This window comes from Maylandia zebra, linkage group LG2 (genome assembly GCF_041146795.1).
Source record: "Maylandia zebra isolate NMK-2024a linkage group LG2, Mzebra_GT3a, whole genome shotgun sequence".
In the NCBI taxonomy this organism is placed as follows: domain Eukaryota; kingdom Metazoa; phylum Chordata; class Actinopteri; order Cichliformes; family Cichlidae; genus Maylandia; species Maylandia zebra.
In genome coordinates, this window is record NC_135168.1 from 16,814,775 (window position 1) to 16,835,609 (window position 20,835).

The 20,835-nt window shown below is 39.2% G+C and overlaps 1 protein-coding gene across 2 annotated transcripts in view; it reads right to left on the reverse strand.

The window, feature by feature from the left end:
* fstl5 (follistatin-like 5) overlaps positions 1–20,835 on the reverse strand; it is a 198,118-nt gene that overhangs the window by 15,311 nt on the left and 161,972 nt on the right. For both annotated transcript variants that reach the window (XM_012919780.3, XM_004553652.3), the window contains 3 exons: positions 7,269–7,295; positions 6,930–7,048; positions 1,002–1,151 (listed from right to left, as the gene is read on the reverse strand). In XM_012919780.3, coding sequence (XP_012775234.2) covers positions 1,002–1,151; positions 6,930–7,048; positions 7,269–7,295 — 296 coding nt within the window. The remainder of the gene's footprint in view (positions 1–1,001; positions 1,152–6,929; positions 7,049–7,268; positions 7,296–20,835) is intronic.

Here is a 20,835-nt window from a genome sequence, read left to right on the forward strand (position 1 = left end):
ATTGACTCAAATAACTAGCTGTTCTGTATGCAGAACAGTATCTCTGAATGTGAAACATGTTGAACCTTGAAGCCGATGGGCTACATTGGCAGGTGTCACTAATGCTGGCTGCTATAAACACGAACCTGAGGCTACGTTTTATGCAGGCTGAAAACCAAAGGTTGTCAAACCTGATACAGCACAGTATCAGACACAATGTACGTAATACAATGTCCATTACTACAGTTTGTTACTACACTAATTTATGTGCATTTAGTTAATGAATCAGAAAATGTATTTTTTTGCTTGGTGGTGTTTTACTCAGATTAATAGACCATAAACTGGAAAATTATTTAGTCTACTGGTGTTTATTACCCAGAATACTAGGTTGAAGGAAGTGTGGGATAACAATGAAAGCTGATAACCACCATTCTGATACCTTTCACTAATGATCTGTTTTGTTGAGCCAGATGACATAAAGAAAGCCTGGCAATATTGAATTTACATTGGACTACACTCCTCATACATCGTCACACCACAGCGCTCACTTATTTGTATTAATGCTCTACTAAATAGTTACTTAAGTACAATATTCCAACACCTCTGATACAAGCGTTTCCCAAATAACAGGATACAGGTCATTTTTAGTTTAGGCCCAAAGCATTCATATATTTGAACTTCATGAAGGAGGATGATGTATGGAACTGGAAAAAAAAACATGTGTGTCCTTCATTCAGCAAAATCAATCACAGAAAATACCCATATGGAGCAATGATGTATTGAAGGTTTTTGTGAAATATGTTGCGTTCAATCAACATGGGGACACCGAGCAACCTTGAAGTTTTTTGGCACAGATGGAGTCAATTACTGTAAACAACAACTTTTCACTTTTACAAAGATACAAACAGGAAAGATTATTCAATCTTTTTTTTTTCTTGACCTGTGTTATCGTCAGACCCTCTCTCTGTGTTTCTGGCAAAACTGACGAGAACTTGTTTTTTCCAGTTTAGCCCGACAATTACCTGGACGGCCTTCTGAGACTGGATGTCAACTATGAGCACTCGATCCAAGGTTGGCTGTGTCACATAAATAAACTTGTCCTTGATGTTGACCGCTGATGTCCACACACACCTCTGAACCGCCTCTCCTGGTGAGGTGGGGCACACTTCCTCCTGCAAAAACAAAGGTGCGCACACACACAGACACACACACACAGACACACACCGACAGTGAGCATATTGTTTTTCATATTACAGGGAAATACGTCTCATTAAAAAACAATTACCTTCACCTCGTCATTTTTCTGTGTTGTTTACTACCTGCAGTCTTATCACCTATGCTGATGTGAGTCGTGCTATCTTGGCAACTTGGATAAATGAGCTTTACGTGGTCCAGCGAAATCTCTGTAATCGCTCCCACTTGTCCGCACATATTCTTCAACACAAAGCCCGCGGACAGTCTACGGCTGTTCAGCTTCCACTCCTGGCAGCTCTCGCCATCCTGGCTAACGGGCAACTCAACCAGCCTTATGGCTCAGGAGATTTCCACCTCTCACCCCCTTCCCTAGTCATCCAATCCTCCAGGCAGTGACCAGTCGTCCATTTCAGACTCTGTGGGACAATTTTGGGAGCTGCAAGGATGACTCCGGCATGTCGGGATGAACTCTTTCTCTCATATTTACAACCACAGAGGCAGCCCATGACAGGTCCCTTTTCACTGGCCAAAATTTCTTGGTTCGAGGGGCATTCTTTAATGTATGAACTTGACTCAACTTTATATTAAGAATGATGGGGAAAAACAGAGAGGAGGGATCTAAACTCTACTGCCGACCTCCCCAGTGATGTCGCCCATGTCTTCTCTGTAGGTTAATTTGCAAACAAAAACATCCAGCTAAGAGGTCATTTCAAGAAGCTAAATCACTAAATCAATGACACTGCTTTGAATTTTCTGGCTTGAAAGAGCCAGAAAGACAAGGATTTCAATTCTCTGTGACTACATTGTCCAGGTGCAGCGCCATCTATTGCTGTTTATTCCAAAACAGGTTGGAGGAGTCAGTTTTAAAAGTCAGAAATCCTTCCACTTTGTGAAGTAATCGTTGAGTCATTGTTATTGAACCCTGCGACACCCCTGCAGACCTACGCTGTGGTCATTTTGTTGCTAGGGGGGCTGCCAATATCCAACTTATTGCACCTTTAAGAAGTGAGAAATCGAACATCTGATGCCCAGCCGAGGGTGTGAATGGAGGCGGCTGTAATCCTCTCTGTATATGTGTGTTGCATATGTCAGTATATATGTGGGTGCAATCAATGTATGCAATTTATGTTGTAACTGACAGGTTTTAAAGACTGCAAACATTTGCTGTACTTCTTTATGATGGAAATGACTACAGTGTGATACAAAACAATATATATCTTTTCATCAAATACTGCAGTAGGACATTATGCTGCAGTGAATTCACACTGCGGTGTTGTATTTCTTTAAAAGATATTAAAAAAATACTAGTGTGAAGTTATATTTAGAGGATTTTTACCCTCTACACTTGTGAATGTGGATGATGACATTTAAAGAGCTGCTGTGAGAAATGTGAGGCATCTGATATTCTCCAGCTAAGCCGCCGGATGATTTGTAGAGCTAGTACATTTGTGACACATAAGTCGTCTGTGGGGAGGGAAAGTGCCGAAAACAGTGAAGCAGCAACATCCAAAAGTGTCAAAAAGAGAAACTTTGTGGTAAAGTCACGGCACAATCATGTCTAATCTCTTGAGGTGTTCCTCCAAGCTCTCAATCCAAACTTCTGTAGTCTTATAGTATGACGTGATGCAACTTTCACAATATTTTTTTTTAACATGTACTCATAACTTAGTTGGACCTAAAGCCTTTAGAGAATTCTCCAAGCAAATTTTTTCAAAAAGCTACAGGTGAGTTCCAGCTAGTACTACCCTAAAGTGTTTTGTTTTTTTCCTTTTGAACTAGCATGCTAATTATCACCCTTGAGAGTAAACAAGGTCCTCTTGGAATACATAAGACTTAGAAAACACTTCTGTTAAAATTAGAGAAATATGGAGAGAGTGTTCAAGCTGTTGACTGAGTCCCGTCAGTTTTCTAAAATAAATGTGGCGTTTCTAAAATTCCAATTACTATATTTTATTTACCCTTTGACTGTTTTATGATTAAAATTGTCATTACAAATGTGAGGTTTATATACATACAAAATGCATTTACATAAGTTAAGCATTTGGGTTCTCTATGCTCCTTCTACTCTGGAAACACCAACAGCTACTCTTCCACTCGTTGTTCAGTCCTCATGGTCACACCACACCCTCCTGGTCCAGTTCTATTACTCGGTTCTGTTACTCGGTCATCACGAGTAGGAATGAGTAAGGTGGAGTAGGAAAATAGTGGCGCAGTCTACTGCGTGGATATGGAAATTATTTGTATTGTGCAAAAGACCGAGAGCATGATGGTAAAGTGCAAACTGCATCCATCTGAGCGCATCCATCCGTGTTTCTTTGATTTAACCTTTACCAACACCCAAAAATGTGGAACATTTAGTACGCATTTGAATTTTTCCTGCCTTTTTCTGTCTTAAATACTGTAACTCACTTATGGTGTGCATCCCACACTCAGCAATAGGCCATCTTTAACTGCTCTCGAATGCAGCAGCTAGGCTGCTAACAAAAACTAGCTATATTTTTGCCTTTACAAGCTTTCAGTTCCAGTGAAATTCAGAATTCATTTGAAAATTTTATTAAATAAAGCCCTACATGGCCCAAGTTCCATCTTATACAGGGACATGTGCTGAGACATTACTGTGGCAGTTGCCCTCTCCGATAATCTGTACACACTCTTTTAACTGTTCCATGCTCTTATTTTAAAACCAGAGGGGATCATTTTGAGGTTGTAGCTCCTACATATTGGAACAGGCTAAATCTGTCATTTGTTTTAAACAAGTGCAGAGAAAACGTTTTCTGCAGTCATTAGTTTTTAACCTTTTGTCCTTTTTCATAACTATTCTTCTTCTAATGTGCAGGGGAAAATCTAAGGCTGTATCTTTAACTCACATTTGTATATTTAGACATGTATAACTATCTTTAATTTGTGGTCTTCACCAAACTGTGAAGCACTTTGTATGTTTTAAAAGGTGCTATAAAAAATAAGCTATTGTTATTGTTTACAGTAAACATTAAGACAACCACCGCACTTAACATAACCTTGTAGCATATGTAATAAAAAACAAAAAAAAACTCATAACACATCTGATTGTCCTTTGTTCCACAGGAAACCAAATAAAGATGCTTCCTGAAGCAGAATTGGACGTTATTGTGTTTTCTTCCATACGACATGTATCGCAGTTGAGCAGTCTATCTGGTGGATTTGGATAATGGATTGGCTGTGCATAAGCAATCAATCCTCTGTGATGGAGAAAACGTGAGCACTGTGCTGGGAAACGGCCTCATGTGTTCACACCGCAATCCACCAAGACAAGAGTGGAGTGCTGCAGTGATTGATATCCTAATACAAACACCTCTCAGAGGAACGCTTGGCTGATTGTTGCGCGTTCATGGCATCGCTTTATGTATAACAGCCGTCCAATCAGTGCAGAGCTCCTGGATGAAAGGCAGCTCAGAGGAAAGCTGCTATTCGAGAACACGTGTAAATCTAACAGGTATCTATCAGCTGGGTGCTCTGAATGTTTTGCTGCTTGAAAGCTTCAGTGATAAACGGTATCTCAGTAGGGGAGGCTTGGTGTAAACAGTCCACTGCCATCTGAAACTCACTCTGACTGCATGAGTTATGTTAGTGAATTAACACCATGACTCAGTGGGTACCCTACGTGTCTAGTGGACATTGTTTTCTTCAACTGTCCATCCATTTGTCTATTTCTTACCACTTATCAGGATCCAGGTCGTAGGGCAGCAGTCCAAACACAGATGCTTAGACCAGTCACTGCTTCTAGCTCTTCTGGGGGGTAACTGAGACATTCCCAGGCCAAACAAGAGATGCATCTCTCCAGCTTTCTTGGGTATTCCCCTTGATCCCCACTTTGGTGATATGCCCAAAACACCTTACCTTGAAGGCATCTTAATTAGATGCCCTTTTCGGAGAAGCGGAGGCTTTACTCAAGAATGACTCGACTCCTCACCCTCTGTTATGCCCAGACACCCTTTAAAAGAAGCCAATTTCTTGAATCTGCAACATTGATTTACTTTTTTCTGTCACTGAAGGTTGTAGACACAAGTGAAGCTAGGAACCCAGACTGACCAATAAATCGACAGCCTCATCTTCAAACTCAGCTCCTCAGATCAGTACTGCATCCACATCAGTACACTGCACCAGGCCTGCCTGTCAATCTCTTGCTTTACTCTTCCCCCATTAGTTATCTGACAGAAGGAAAAATAATGACATATTTATTTGAACAATGTTATAAAAATGACTGTTTGAGCCTGTTGTTTTTACAGGTTTACAGAAAATGTTTGTTTTTCTTACTTCAGTGAAAACGGCTCTAATGAAATTATCTGGTAAATGGGGAGGAGATGATGGAGCGCATCATCTCATGGGTAAATTGGCTGCATGTCTCTACCTGTTAGCCCTGCCCCCATCACCCTAGCTGTTGGGATGGATTTTTCCACCATGGACGACTCTTCTTGTCTAGTCTGATCTTGATTCTCTTTGGGGTTTCTCTGAAACATGTTCAAATTAATCTATATTGCAATGGCAAGCTTTAGGTCCATTCATTTGAAAATCAGGAGAAAAAGAAGGGCATTGCTGACATAAGATAATTACACTATCATTTATCAAGTGTGTGAGAAAATGCAGATCTACATTTAAATCATATTTGGAATCACTCATATCAATATTGGACAGTTTAGTGACCATCAACTGTTGAGCGTTCGGCAGCTTAGCTGACTCTGAATCTCAGATAAATCCAACTGCTCACAGAAGCTGTCACTCCGTTGGATAGCATGGCACTTGATGTGTAGGATATAAATAGTGAATAACACATTACATCTTTTTCAGAGACATTAACAAACACTCCTGTCTGTTCACAGGACTCCACTGTAAAACACTAAGATGCAAACACTGACATTTTTGATCTATGCAAGCCAAGGGCTTACAAGACTATTCAACCACCTCTTCTCTGCTTCCAATTCATTAAATTAACTGGTCATTGACAAGATCTTCCAAAGTTAAAATAAAACATTTCACAGTGTTGCGAATTCCTGGCAGGCACAAATCATAACAGTCTTTGGACTTTAGGAAAAGAAATGGGTTTTGCGGAGAGGCATGAATTCATATTAAATAATGTCATTAAAATTATTGCAATTAAACTTGACGTATACTACGTTAGGTGCTATTAATTTTCAACATTGGAGATCTGACACTTATACAAAGGAAGAGGAAAATACCCTGTTAAATACACCATAGAGGTCTCCTTTTATGCTGCATGTCGGCAGAGAAAGCACAATAGGGCTCACACAAGTGTTTTTCTTTTTTTTACACTTTATACTTTTGGATACATTAACAGTGTTTCTAACCAGAAACCCACTGTTGGTTCAGGTCTTCTGTAAAAATGTTTTAAAAATTATTACAATTTACAGTATTCTACACACTGCTTTAGAAATGCATTATAAACTATAATCTGTTTTAACAGCAAGGCCCAAAACTGACACTAGATATTCATTGAGAACTATTTCACTGCTCTTTGAAGACGGCAACCTTCTCCAGTCTCCCACCTTGTGGCTACATATAGCTATGGTCGACTTCTGATATGCTAGCCTTGCCTGGTTGAGTTAGACGTCTTTACACATCTTGCTGTTTTACTGGTGGCTTACGAAACACCTCTGGCAGCATTACTACCACCTTCTGACTGGACTTGGGCTTTACGTACATTTTTAATGATGGAATATAAAAAAAAGTCACTGAATCGTAAATGTTTTCTGACGACTCACCTGCAGAGCCAGCAGCTTCTCACTGGGTTTAATATGCCGTTGGATCTCACATGCAACCGGCTGAATGACTTTGATCCCGTCTTCATAGAACACATAGAACATGTTGCCAATGCCGAGACCTGCGAGAGAGTAACAACAGCGCCGTTATATACGTGAAAAAGCTTATGAGACTGCACAGTATGAACATTTGGAACGGAAATAAGCATATAACATTGTTATCTACTCTCGAAGCATCAAATCACTTAATCCTTCTCATCACAGTTCAGTAACCCTATTACAGAAATTCAATTAACTCAGTTTAATGAATGCTATAGTGGAGCAGAAGCAGTCTAGACGTACCTTCTTCCCGCCACAAAATGTTTGCCACTGCAAGGAAGGAAAAAGAGGGAAGCACAGATGAAAATAAATGCAAGAATCAATAGTGTCCCTTTGTGAGAACTAACACCCAAATACTGACTCCTGTTGAGGCAAAGAGGAAAGTAGACCACATGAAAGTTTTATGGAAGCTGTCTGTCTGACACCAAGTGCAACAAACAATCGATGGAGCCCTCTGCTTGGAAATAATTTGATTCCAAACACTGGAAAATGGAGTGCAGGCAACAACAAGTACTGTAAAACAGCTTATGATTTTTGGATGCTGCAATCTTACGAAGAGAGAGGAGAAAAAACCTTAGACCTCAGATCATCATCTATCAATATGAGCGTTATGGGTAAGCTGCCTTAGACACCCATGAGTAGTCCACAGGTTTCAGGCTCAGATGATTATCATAAGTCATTAGGAAGGATTAATGTGCTGCTTCTTCAGTGGCATGAAACCTGTTTTGGCTGCTATAACAGGTAATTTCTCATTAAATTCACTTAGAAGTGACTAATGACATGAAATGTGGGATGAAAGCCACATAACACCCTGAATGTTCACTGGCGACCTAAGACACAGACTGACAGTGGGCTTTCAAAGCAGCCGCTGGATACTCTGAGAGAAAAGATGACATCATAAGACTAAATAGTGAGAAGAAAATCTAGAGCTATTATATACTTTCCATGTAAAGATAAGAGCAAATTCTTCCACTCAATCATTCTCATCCTCCAACCCGCCACCACCACCACCACTATCATCTCACACTGGCTTTTAACTGTGACCTTCTCTCATTGTTCATGTGTCCCCCAGTCTTCTCTCTGCTTCCATTCCATCTTCCATTTTCATGCATTTTCAGTCTACAAACCAATCTCCAGGCCAATTCACATCCGATTCTAATCTCGCCTCTAGTGCAGTGCTCATTCCCGCAGCCTCTTGCTCAGGTGGACGGATGCAGAGAAAGAAAAGAGAGCTGAGACAAAGCCAACCAGACACCACTGTGCTGTTAGTCAGCCTTAATCTTTCAAAAGTGCTTTGTCAAGTCTTTCCTGTGCACTCTTGCATACCTTTTAGCTCATTAAAAGTTCCACAAAAGGAGCGGGGTGTATAGCGTGGTCTGGAGGATCGAGGAAGGAAGGAAGGCAAGGACAAAACAAAAAGGAAAACAATACAATTTATTTGAGATCTGCCAAAAATGGAAAATGGAAAAGAGGAGCTGAGATGAGATCTTGTGTGCCCCGGTCTTTTCCAATAGTCCACAGTATTGATGCTATTCATCACTTGGCAGAAACACTGTGGCTGTTCTGCGCATACAAGGAGCCCATACATCAACTTCATCATCCATATAACAAAACAAGCTGGCTGCCACTGTAGGCAGTGAGTTCACTCTTTCTGGCCGTAATAACTATGTTTCCACTGGGCTACAAACATCGGGGACGCCACGCTCACCAGCCAGTCTGGCCTCCGCAGTTCCTACCCGTCAGCAAGGTTACATAAATTCAATTTGTTTACAAGAGCACGCTGCTGCGACAGTGGGCCAAACAGCCCGTGGTGTTCACCACAGTGGCATGGCAGAAGACAGTATAATACAGCTAAAGTAATTGGGTCACAGTAGATGCAAATGTATAATGAAATTCAGGATGACTGCCTTAGGTGTTCAGCTTTTTATTGCTCTTTCCAGGTATTCTTTACGAAGTTTCTTGGAAAAACTGACCCAAGACTTATGCTTTAATTATAAGCTCTACACACATACACCTTCTCAACAGTTTGGAAGTACAAATCCTGCTCGCTGCTCTAGCATTATGTATTCAGAAAGTGAAAAAATAATGCTCGAGAAAACAGGCAGAAATATCATTCTTCCTCTTCTTTCTTTCATCATCTACACTGATACAAAAGTCTTTTGAGAACACTGATAGCATGCAGAGCAGGTACCCCACAAATCTGTGTAAAGCCAAAAAGATTTTTGCATGTGCCTGCCAACTCCCACTTGCAGTACATTGAGGCCTGGATCAAGATGTCTTAGGACTCTCTCCTTTGGCTCTTAGCCAAGCCCTGTAAACCTGGATATCAGCAGAAATTTGTCTTTAATGAACAGTGTCTAATACTACTTTTCAAATGCTCCTTAAAAAAAAAAAATGAATAGGTAAATGCATGTTCCTTTTACCTACAACCCCAAAATGTTCTCTTTTTAGAATTTTCTCTGTGCTGATTTTTAGAATTAGGTAGTTGATCAATTTTCTTGTAGGTGTTTTCAAGAAAGACTATTTTCTTAATTTGCTCTACACTATGAGTGACGCTGCCTACAAGTGAAGAATACAGTACTTTCAGCATGAATGTCTGTGAAGCTTCTCTGTCATCCAGGTCATCGTAGACGTTGAAGACGTTTCACCTCTCATCCAAGAAGCTTCTTCAGTTCAGAACTGAAGCTTCTTCTTGTATGAGAGGTGAAACGTCTTCAAGCAACTTGAAGAAGTCCAGACACTTTTCTTTCCAAGCTCCTTAGACTTTCAGCATGAATAAAAAACATCGGTTTTGCCACACGAGATATCTGGATTTTTGCCTAAATGTCTCTGATTTAAAGTGAAAAAAGCTCAGGAATTTACCTGAAACTTCGTTTAGAAGTCAATTATAAATCTAGGGAGGGAGTTCAGGAGGTAGAGCAAGTCATTTACTAATCAGAAGATTGGTGGTTTGATCCTTCGCCGTGCCAGTATGCATGCCAAATGTCCTTGGGTAAAATACTAAAACCAAGTTTCCATCTATTGGATTATTGACTGTTATTGTCTCATACTGCTGCAGTTTAAGTGAAAAAAAAAAGAAAAACTCACAAAACTGCACACCATTACTGAGAACTGAGTAATTTCCAAAACGAATGCAACAACGTATGCCAAATATGTAACAATAAAGAAGAAAGTGTTCATCCACAACAAGGTGCTCATGGTAGTGACAGCCCAAAAGTATGTAAATATACACATAATATACAATATTAAATTGGATGGGATGTAATCCCAGATTTTTTTCCTTTACTTTCAAAGCACCAAAGAGTGAGTGCCATTTAGTTCCATTAAATAAAAGAGAAGGCAGATACCGCTGCAACTGGCAGCTCACACCATAGCTATCTGACTTTAGAGTGAACTGTCCCTTTAACCCTCAGTTTATCAGACAACGCTCTGGGCGCAGGGTGGGAATCAAAAAACAGTTCGAGTTGAGACCCGCTTCCAAACTGTCCAATCTATCTCGACTGTATGCCCCCAACTGCTTCTATCATCACTCGCACATTTTTCTGACAGATGAACATGTCAAACTGATGGAAGTGGAGCTTTGACACATGAGTCACACTGAGGCTTTTTTTCCCCCATACTCTGGTTCTAAATTGTGCTCAGACAAATAATTTAAAATTTTATGCTTATGCCGATCCCTACAGAAAACTAGTTAAATGCTTTTAAGTCAGCTTTCAGTATATACACGTTGGTCTTTCTACTGAGAGGTCTGACATCATTACCAATGTGCAGGCCCTTTAACACAATGAGAAGTACAGAGTATAATTTTTAGGGGGCAATTTTCATATCATGAGCCGTATGCTTTACAAAGAAAAGCCACAGCAGAAATCTTTATCCAGTTCTAGGAAATGAGAATTATAAAGCAATGCACCTTTGTGAGTCAAAGGTCAGAGAAAATGTCATGAAGCTGTAGCTCTCAGATGGTAAGCAGAGTATCTTTTTCCTGCGTGTTTTGCAAAATGTAAAAATGATGGTTGATACAGCTGAAGAAAAGTCATGAAGGGTCATTTTAAGCGCCAAGATATTTCATGTCTTATTTAAAGTGGCTATCAACTGATGGTGGCTCAGCCTCTCTGGCGTTAAAGTGAATACTGATGAAACAATATCATTTTCAGAGCCTTGTGCTTCTCACTTGGCTTCTTCTCTCTGCACTACAAACACTTATGAGTCACCTAGTGATCAAGTCCGACTTCATACAGAGAAAGTCTTTTAGCTTTTATATTTAACCCATCCATTCTTCAGTCACGAAATTCTTTAGATTTCCTAACAGCTTTTTTTTTTCTTCTTCCCCCGTTGCTTTTAGCAGCTCTGTGCTTCAACAGCAAGTTCCCAGCAGTACTATTTAAAGTCAGGTAGAGCGAGGAAGCTTTCAAAATAACAGGTCTGACGGCACTTGAATTAGAGCTGGGAGCCCGTGGACGACCGAAGGCTGTATCATCTCTTTAGGATGAAAAGTATTCAAAAGACTTAATCCCTGAGAGTTTTCAGAAAGGAGAAAAAAAAAAAAACGAGTTACTGGAAAGCACTTCAAACATCCAAACTTGAAAAATAAAACTTGTTTTAACTGATTGTGCTTCATCACAAACACGGGCTGCTATGGGAGACATACACGGATGAATATCCGCTGTAGCAGTGCAGCCAATGTGATCCGTCTATAATTATGAACAAAAAAACCCTTGTGGGTTCTTATTTTTATTACATCACTAAATGAATCATGCTCTATCACATTTATAATACTTTGCAAAGTCATGGCAACTAAATCCATTCAACCTTTCAGCCAGTTTAGTTCTACAAACCAGGTTTAATGTAATCACTATAATCATTCAAGTGTAAATAGATTTTAAGTGGTGTTCGTGTTGTGTCCTCTGCTGTTCATGATTTGTACTGATTATGATCATTATCCTCATGATTAGTATTATTACATTAGCATTCAAAAAAATCATCACAAATATTCATAAGCTGTCATGTTGTTGCTGGGGCTTAAAGGTGTTAAAACTTTCCACTGGATTTACGTTATTCATTTCGGAAAGCCTTCACCGTGAAACTCAGTCGACAGGCAGTAGGCTGCTGACACTGCAGATAGCGTCACTGCCTGGTTAGAGTTCCTTGTTGCTGACAGCGTGTCCAACGCTGTGTGAAAGCCTGCTGTGATGGGGAGGGACGCTACTGATGGAAACATGGACGCTAGTTTGGCTCGAGCTGATCTTCTGTGTTCAGAGGATATGAAGCAGACAGCACGGCGAACAGCATAGCATTAAAACAGCTTTGTGAAGACTTCGGTGTGCAGCGGTGGTTCTCATCTGTGTAGCGCCGAGGCCCAGGAGATTGCAGGGCTTTGTTCCAACCAATCACTTGAGCAGCAGATTTCACTGATTAGATCTTCCCCTTCATCTGAAACTGTAAAATCAAGCAGTGGCGTGTTTGATTGGAACAAAAGCTTACAAACTGCAAGATATGATAAAATGGCCAAGAAAACGTGACAGAATAAAAACAGCAAGGTGTGCAGACAAGTGTTGAGGGAGGAAAAAAGTGGCATAGAAGAGGACATAACATGGAGCAAAGACAACAGTCTAACATAATTATCGGTTTAATAACATTAAAAAAAAGTTATGGGGTTATTAAGAAATGCACATGACCAATGATCTCAGTTTTGAATTTACTTTGGACATGTCATAATTTTTTTTTTTCATGAAGTTTTGCAGTGATAAATGTTTACCTACAGGTAGATATCAGCTGTGGGGCTGTAAAAATGTCTAGTGTTCTTTTCATGGTGTATATCTGAAAGTTTAAGTTACTTTAAACAAGAATTTGTTGGAGGACCACACTGAGATCTAACATGGACGATCCTAAGACCTCATCACTCGATGGCTTAGATACAGACATCAGATGAGGACCAGCAGTAAGTGACTGTGCGAGAAGTTTTAATGGTCTATTGTTGGTCACATACCTCTCTGCTTATCTTGCAGATCAGCAGGTATCTGTAGTTATTAGTCTGTTTACTTGCACAAAATTTAAATAGCCTCTATGCCAACTGTGGTTCGCACCAACACAACATTACTATTGAGGTGGAACAGGAAAGGTTGCCTGATTATTTCTGCGTATTAAAAAGCTGATAAGCATCACAAATTGCTCTATTATGTCTGACATTAATGATTCAATCTAGATACTTAGCTGGTTGAAAAACACACTACACTAGTGGGATGAAGAACACAAGAATAAAGGGAGCTGTGGGTGTCACTTTGCAAAAAATTACCAAAATGCATTAAAATTTCTCATTCTGGAATACAAGTGCTCTAAGCAATAAACCTCAGCATAGCATCAACCTCAGAATCACATCACACCTCCTACAGTTGCACACAGTGAGTCACTATCTTTATTTTCACACATGTACAAAATTAGGAAAATTAGGTTGTGATAATTTCCACATGTGGGACATACTACAAAAAAGGCTCTGTGTGGTTTAGATGAGGACACTGTTACAATAGAGTTTAAAGGAAGAAAAACATGTGACGCCCACTCACTAGTGGTGAATGTGCAGAACAATTAGATGCTCTGTTAAAACATCGAGACAGCCTGATATTACACTGACTTTGTAGCAGGGAGCTGGCAGGTTAAACACTGGCTCAGTGTTCAGTCTCGCTGTGTTACCTGCACCTCCGCTGGTTGAGCCCTAGAAAAATTCATGGCTGCAGTGCTTATGTGGAAATGGCTCAAGATACCCAACTGCCAATTGAAGAAATAAGCACAAAATGTCACCAGTGCGAAATAAACATGAAAACAGAGCCCTAAAAATCTCAAGACTGGAGAATATCCAGACTGATTCAGACTGAAGACAGTCTGAATTTCTCCAAAACAATTTGTCTGTACCCTACAGGTGAAATAACTGTACCTTGTCTGCAGCTTTGCCACAAAATAATGGTTTTAGGACTCAATAGGTGAATCATATCTGAGTGGAGATGTTTCGCAGCGGAAATGCTTAACTCACTTTTCAGCCCACTCGAATTTCAAGACTCTCTGTTCCTGCTGGAGTATTTAAAGGTCATACATTAATTAATGAACCTTTACAGTGAGTCACGAAGCAACGAGTACAGAGGAAAGAATATAAAGCAGAGAAAATATAGTAATAATAAATAGATACTGGAATTGTGAGTCAAAACCAGAGTAAAGACAAAAATGGGGATGTACCTGACCTGCCAGAACATTAAAAGCCATCTTTCTCTTGAGCTGCCAAAACAGCTATGACCCTTTCAGGACCTCTGTGGGTGTCATGCACTATCTGGTACCATGGTACTTGCACCAGATCTTTTGGGTCCTGTGAATGTGGGAAATGGGACTGGCTAATGTCAGATGATTAGATGTTTTTACAGTTTAGTGAGGTGCTGCTGGGGAGGCTAATATCTGTGAGTAGTACGAGTCAAAGTTACATGAATGCCAGGAGCCGATGTTTTCCCAGCAGAACACTGCACTGTTATGAAACCATCAATGTTATTCACCTCATCTGCTCTTAACCATGCCACAAACAGCCATAGTATTAAAACATGTGGCTTTAGTGGGTTACCAGGGTGATATATATATATATATATAAAGTATCAAAAACGTAAATGTAATTATTGTGCTAACAGAGAGACAAGTGAAAAATGCATGTTGCAATTAAACACTAAACATATCTGACAAAATACGTTATCCTGTAAGTGAGTTTAAAAATATTGTAACAGTAACAAACTTACTTGTAACTTTAATAAATTATATAAAATGAAAGATTCAGATACAAAAATATTTAATGGAGATTTTAAAAATTCCATCCACCTGTTAAACAGCTGCTTCTTTCTTTGCATTAAAAAAAACTTGAATGCTTCCTTTAGTTTCTTGTTTTTCTTAAATAGTCACATATTTTAGAGGGAGGCTATACACTAAGCACAGCCACCACAAAGTAAGACAGAAAAAAGGAAAGTCGGCACAAAAGGAAACAATTGTCTTGTTATAGTAAGCAAATATTTTCACTTGGCAAGGCAATGTAAGGTGACTCATTTATTAACGGTAAAACAGCTGAAAGTTGCCACTTTAAAAGGGTCAAGGCTACAGAAGACAACTACTACCACCACGCTGTGTTCTATATGTTAATTATCTTTCTAATTAAAACTCGTCAAAAATAGTAGAACTTTAGCTGCATCAAACCATAGCTGCTGAGCAGAGCAGCTACCTTGATTAACAACGTATACAAAAGCTATTCATGCACAGAAAACAGCACACCAAAACCAAACCTCTGTTCAACATTCCCACCACACTATCCAATAGTTCAGTCACTGGAGCCAAGTGGATACTTTGTGATATTTTCTTGAGAAAGCCAAGATCATGTTTCCCATTTTATTTTACTTTTCAATTTCATATTAATGAAGATATGACATGAATCGTCCAGTTTTGCTCCCAAAAATTCCTGGATCCAGATCGTGAATCACTCCAAAATCCACCTGCAAACTTTTAAGTAATTTCGCTAACAAATACACAGAGACACTGAATTAATCACATATACCCCTTGGTGGGCATAAAAATAAAGTTAATATGTGGCTTGCTTTAGACGATAACGATATGATCGGCCCTTGAAACGGTGCAAGGCAGATTTTCTCACAAGATTATTTCTAGTAATAACTGCATAATTAAAAGTTCTTTATTTGGTCCACGAGTGCACTTCAATGAAGGTAAAGAAGCAGTAACTCGGGCCACTAGATTCACTGTAGAGTATTGTAAGTCCCTGATATGAGGTATGAAGTGCAGCATAATGTGGAGACATAACAAAGTGGAGAGACCAAAGCAACAAACACTCGCTTTGAGTCTCGCAGATCCTCTGACACTGCAGAAATAATTGGCACATTGTGAAGGGCAGATATTTATGCCAGTTTAGCGGCAGACTGGCAGAGATGGATGGTGCTCTGCCTGCTGGTGACAGCTTCTGTTAAAGAGATCTCAGAATAGTGACTGCTCAGGTTTTCCCAAACAACAAAGTGCTTGGATAAATCTGAGAGAAAAACAATTCAGTGCTGCGCCTGTAAAGAGAAGGTTTTGACCTCCAAGCTCCTCTGGTGGATTCCTCTAAAAAAGATCACTCATGCCTTGCTCATCAAATCATGTTTTTCAATTCATCTCCTGCTTAATACTGTATTCAGCCCTTTGACAACTGCCTTAGTTAGTTATTCAGCTCTCCTCTCTCTTTTATTGAAGTGTTTGAATGAGAAGCCCAAGGCGGGTCATAAACAATGATTCCACAGAAAGAGATCATTACTTTCCACAAAAGTAATGTGGAAGGTTTCTAAAACATTTCCAAGTGTAATCTCAACGTGTCATTTAAATCTCTGTCTGTTTCAGATCAATGCTGGTAGATCAAGGGTAGTCTGCTGCCACAACATGCCCACAAGCATCTCATCCTGTGTAGGATCAGAGTATTGAGCTTTTGCTTGAAAGCGTCCTTGATTCTGGCACTTGAGGCAAATGTCGTCTGTTTTAATAATGTGCATATGTTGTCCCTGAGCATAAACACAATTAAGTCAGTACTTATGAGCATCGAAAAGTTAGAAAACCAGAAGTACTACAATTATATGTGAAAAAGTATTTTTATTTAGGGGTGTTTAAGTATTGTATGTAAATGATTCACAGTGTTTGCAGTTGGTTGTCCAATTTTTGATTAGTGAAAAATATAAATTATTACACACACATATAGCAGGTGTTCCAAAACTTTTAATGCACATCTTCAGCTAACACAGCCCAGCTGTTATTAAATTCAGAGTCGGCGCCAGAGCCTAAAAATATGCTTTAAAAGGGTGAAAGGCTCGTCTTACTTTATTGTTTCATTTACAAAAAAAATAAATAAATCTGCAATCACATAATTCTATAAGTCACAAAACAGAGACTTTAAATTAACAACACAGTGGGAAATTTGGATATTCCCAAAGTCCACACATGAATAAATAGCCCCACTACACAATGTGACAGTTGGCGTTGCAGGATCTCCATTTGTTTAGCACTTTTCAAGTGAAATCATCCTTCCAAGCTAGCAGTACAAGCTAATGGATGAGCTCTTTTTAGTAACGATGAAACATGAGCGAGTAGTTTCTGAAGTCTGACTTGCATTCTTAAGGATATCCTCTCCAAAATCATCAGGGCAGAAGTAAATCTCCATCAGTAGGATCAGTGTCCTTACTCAGAGCAGTTAACTGTATCACTGCAGAAACACTAAGTTACTATGAACTGGATAATTAACTTGTTTCTGCAATGCGATCTTCCATTACCAAACAAATATGACTGAATGTCCTGCTCAAGACAGCACAAACTGATCTGGATCCAGAGACACCATTTATACACGGTATGGAGGGAATTTTCTATCTTGGCTTTGGCTTCCAGTATACTGTTTCATGCTTGTGTAGAATCACCGGTGAAGTTTTCCTCCCCATATCAAGAAGGCACTCAAAGTTCTTAACACTGCCTTCGGGTCTGGAATGTCTTCACCACGAAGCGGTCAGTGAATCTGTCTCTTACCTGCCAATGTCATTCTCTTTGTACAGTGAACTCTGATAACAGAGCAGTTAAAAGAGCCAACAATGAGTACATTTTATTAGAAATGACCATACTTCAAAGGTTATAGTTGTAATTCATTTGATAAATACATCAAAAAATGAAAAACAAACTACTTGCTTTTACTGTATTCAGACTACTTGTGCTTACTGACGTGTATGTCACCTCTGAAAACATATAATAAAGTCTACTTAAAATGAGAATAATTTGTGGCCTTTAAGAAATCCTCATCCTCGGTCTGTAAAAAAGTTGAGTTGTAAGTTTACTTTGTATATTTATGGATAGGCATTATTTTAAATGGCTTTAGGGAATTGAGAATGACTAAACCTGTATGCAAATTTAAATCACAGTAAGAATTAGGATTGGTTTTGTACAGAATACTTCTTCAGTAGTTATAAAATTTCCCTTTATATTTGTCCCCATAGTGTCTCCCTGAAACTATCTTATGAAACCAGATGCTGTTTTTTGGATAGGTAATAACTGCCAATGACTTTAGAGAGCCTCTCTGGCCCAACATGATATCACATGGAGCTAATCTAGATTCACACTCCAAATGTACTACAGCATGTGGGTTTAAATGAGGAAAAAACTGAAAAGACTGTGATTTATGTGGCATAAGTGGGTGGCACAGATGGTCATTAATCATAACTTTATCTAAACAGTCTAAAATTACTTATTATTACAAACAGCTGCTGCAATTGAAAAGTAGTGAAAAGTTTGTGGCAGGTTTTTTTTGCTAATAGAGAGACTGGCAGGCTGCTGATGAAGATCAAGGTGGAGAATAAGCTCAGACTCAGAAGACAATGTGACAGACCAAAAGATCTTTGAGACAAAAAGATAAAAGGGGTGAACAGGTAAAGTCTAACCAACTTGTCTAATTGCCAGTGTCTCTGCTGGCTGGAAATGAAGGGGAAAGAATCAAACTGTGTTGCCTAAGGTGGAAAGTTCCATGCTTAAGAAGAAAAGGGTGACCATGCTCTTGTAAAACGGAGACAGAGATTAAATACTGGATGGCTGAGAAGGACACCGTCAAATGAAAAATTTAAAGTTTCCACCAAACTCTACATGGAGAAACTAAGCAGACCCTTGCTGCTTCTATAGGAATTAAGAGACTGATGCTGCTACTGATTTACTGATCATCAGTAACTGTGACCACCTTTATAAAACTACAAGTTTTGGTACTTTGTTGGACTGGAGCATTCAGTTGTGTTTTAAAGGTCAGAGGAAGCAATCCTTAAAAAAATAGGCATTTTAAATTTAAAGTTAATGACAAAACAATTAGAAAAAGATTCTTCTCTGTAAAAAGAAAGTGGCAGGTTGGAAAAGTAGCATCTGAACAAACTCATAATTTCTGAAACAATGTCCTTTAGACGGACAAGACCAAAGTAGAGATATCCGGCCACACACCAACACCATAGCAACACTTCATAACAACTGTCAACATGGTTGTGGTGGAAGTATGATGATTTGAGCCAAAGGACCCAGCAGACGTGAACTAGTCTGCATACCAAAGTATTCTGTTATTCAAAAGGGATACCCGTCTGTCTGACAAAACAGGAACTATTTTCTGGGAACTATTTCTGACAGCTGTCAAGCAGTCCCTTAGCTGCATCAATTAATAATAGAGAATTAATAGTGTATCAAAGTACTATATGCTTACATTCTAATCTAATAGCTACACAAATGTAAAATAGTATCAACCTGTATGGGTTAATAGACAAATATATGCTAAATAACTTCAACCTGAAGCCTGTCAACTGAGCACGTAAGCATGAAGTGGGACTGAGAACTGCACACGTACCGCCGTTTACACACACATTAGAAGTAAAATAGACAACCCTGCATGCTCCAAGCATGAATCCTGGGATTATCTGTTTGCACTAATCATTATAAAGCCGCGGTAAATCAATGATGATATTTTTTAAATAACAGCTGCTTGACAAACATTTCAATATTTACTCAGACAATTTCTCAGGTAAAACCAGGTGCAGTGTACAACGACACTAGCTAAACCTGATTAAATTTGTTGTGTTAAAGTACAAGTACATTGTAGATTACAATACACATGAGCATCTTAGACTCCTCGGTGTCTGTGTTCTGGCCTTAAACACTGATGTATTGACAACAGCTGGTAGCTTTCCTCTGAAATATCACCCGTGGCAGCCTCTGATTGGAGAGCCCAATAGGAATATCTGTCCATCTGCAGAGGCTAATCAAATACCAAGATAATGCAAATGACAACAGGGGGTCAAAACTCAAACCTGCAACCCCCTCACAGATTTAATGAGTTTTGTGTTTGTCTCACCTTTTTACACAGCTGCACAGACACAAACAAGTCTGAACTTATACTAGTCAGCCTTTCTCCTCTATGCTCAGATATTAAATTATCTGAACACAGGGACGAATTCATTTATTATTTCTTAACAGGCTGCACGTGAAACATTAAATATAATAGTTTTTTTTCTGTTTTACGTGCATATATCTTACATTTGTTGTATCAGTGTATTCTCTTTTCTTGAGTTAGTTAATTTCAGTATGCGGCTGTTTTAAAAACACATTTTAAATCTGTTTAATTAGTCAACACCTTACACGCCTTTTCCCTCAAGCCAGGAAAACCTTTAGATGGAGTGGAAACAGCTTAATAGTTTACTTTGTTTTCCACAAACACACAGTTGTCAGCTGTAAAGCACCGTGTGATGGATCTGCGTTAAAAGCACTTTAGGAATAAATCTGACTTGACATGACCTCGTGTGACCATTAAACTAATTACACTTGTAAAGCTAAAGAATCCAATACCTCTTTGTCTTTCCCTTATACCAGACTACTTGTGTTTTCTCTGTGAAGAAGACAGCGTTTTATCTACAGTGTAAATTGATGAATGATGTCTGGTTTTGATTGGTCTGCTGTATTAAGTTATGAATGGAGGAATTACCAAGATCATAGTTTATTATTGTTTCATGCATAATTCTCATGATCAGCGCGTATATATTGTCCAGTTTGCACATGCCTGTATTGTTAACCTCTTGGATCTATCCCTGAATAATGCATGAAGGTTAGTTTCCATAATTGTCACTTTTCACACAGAAGGAAATTATCAGCTTCAGATGTATTTCCACTAGTATGCAATTTAGGCGAGGGAGCTCTCTTTATAGTTTCCATATGAAGCAACAAAGAGCATCTCCTTGCTACCAGTAAATCTACCGGACTA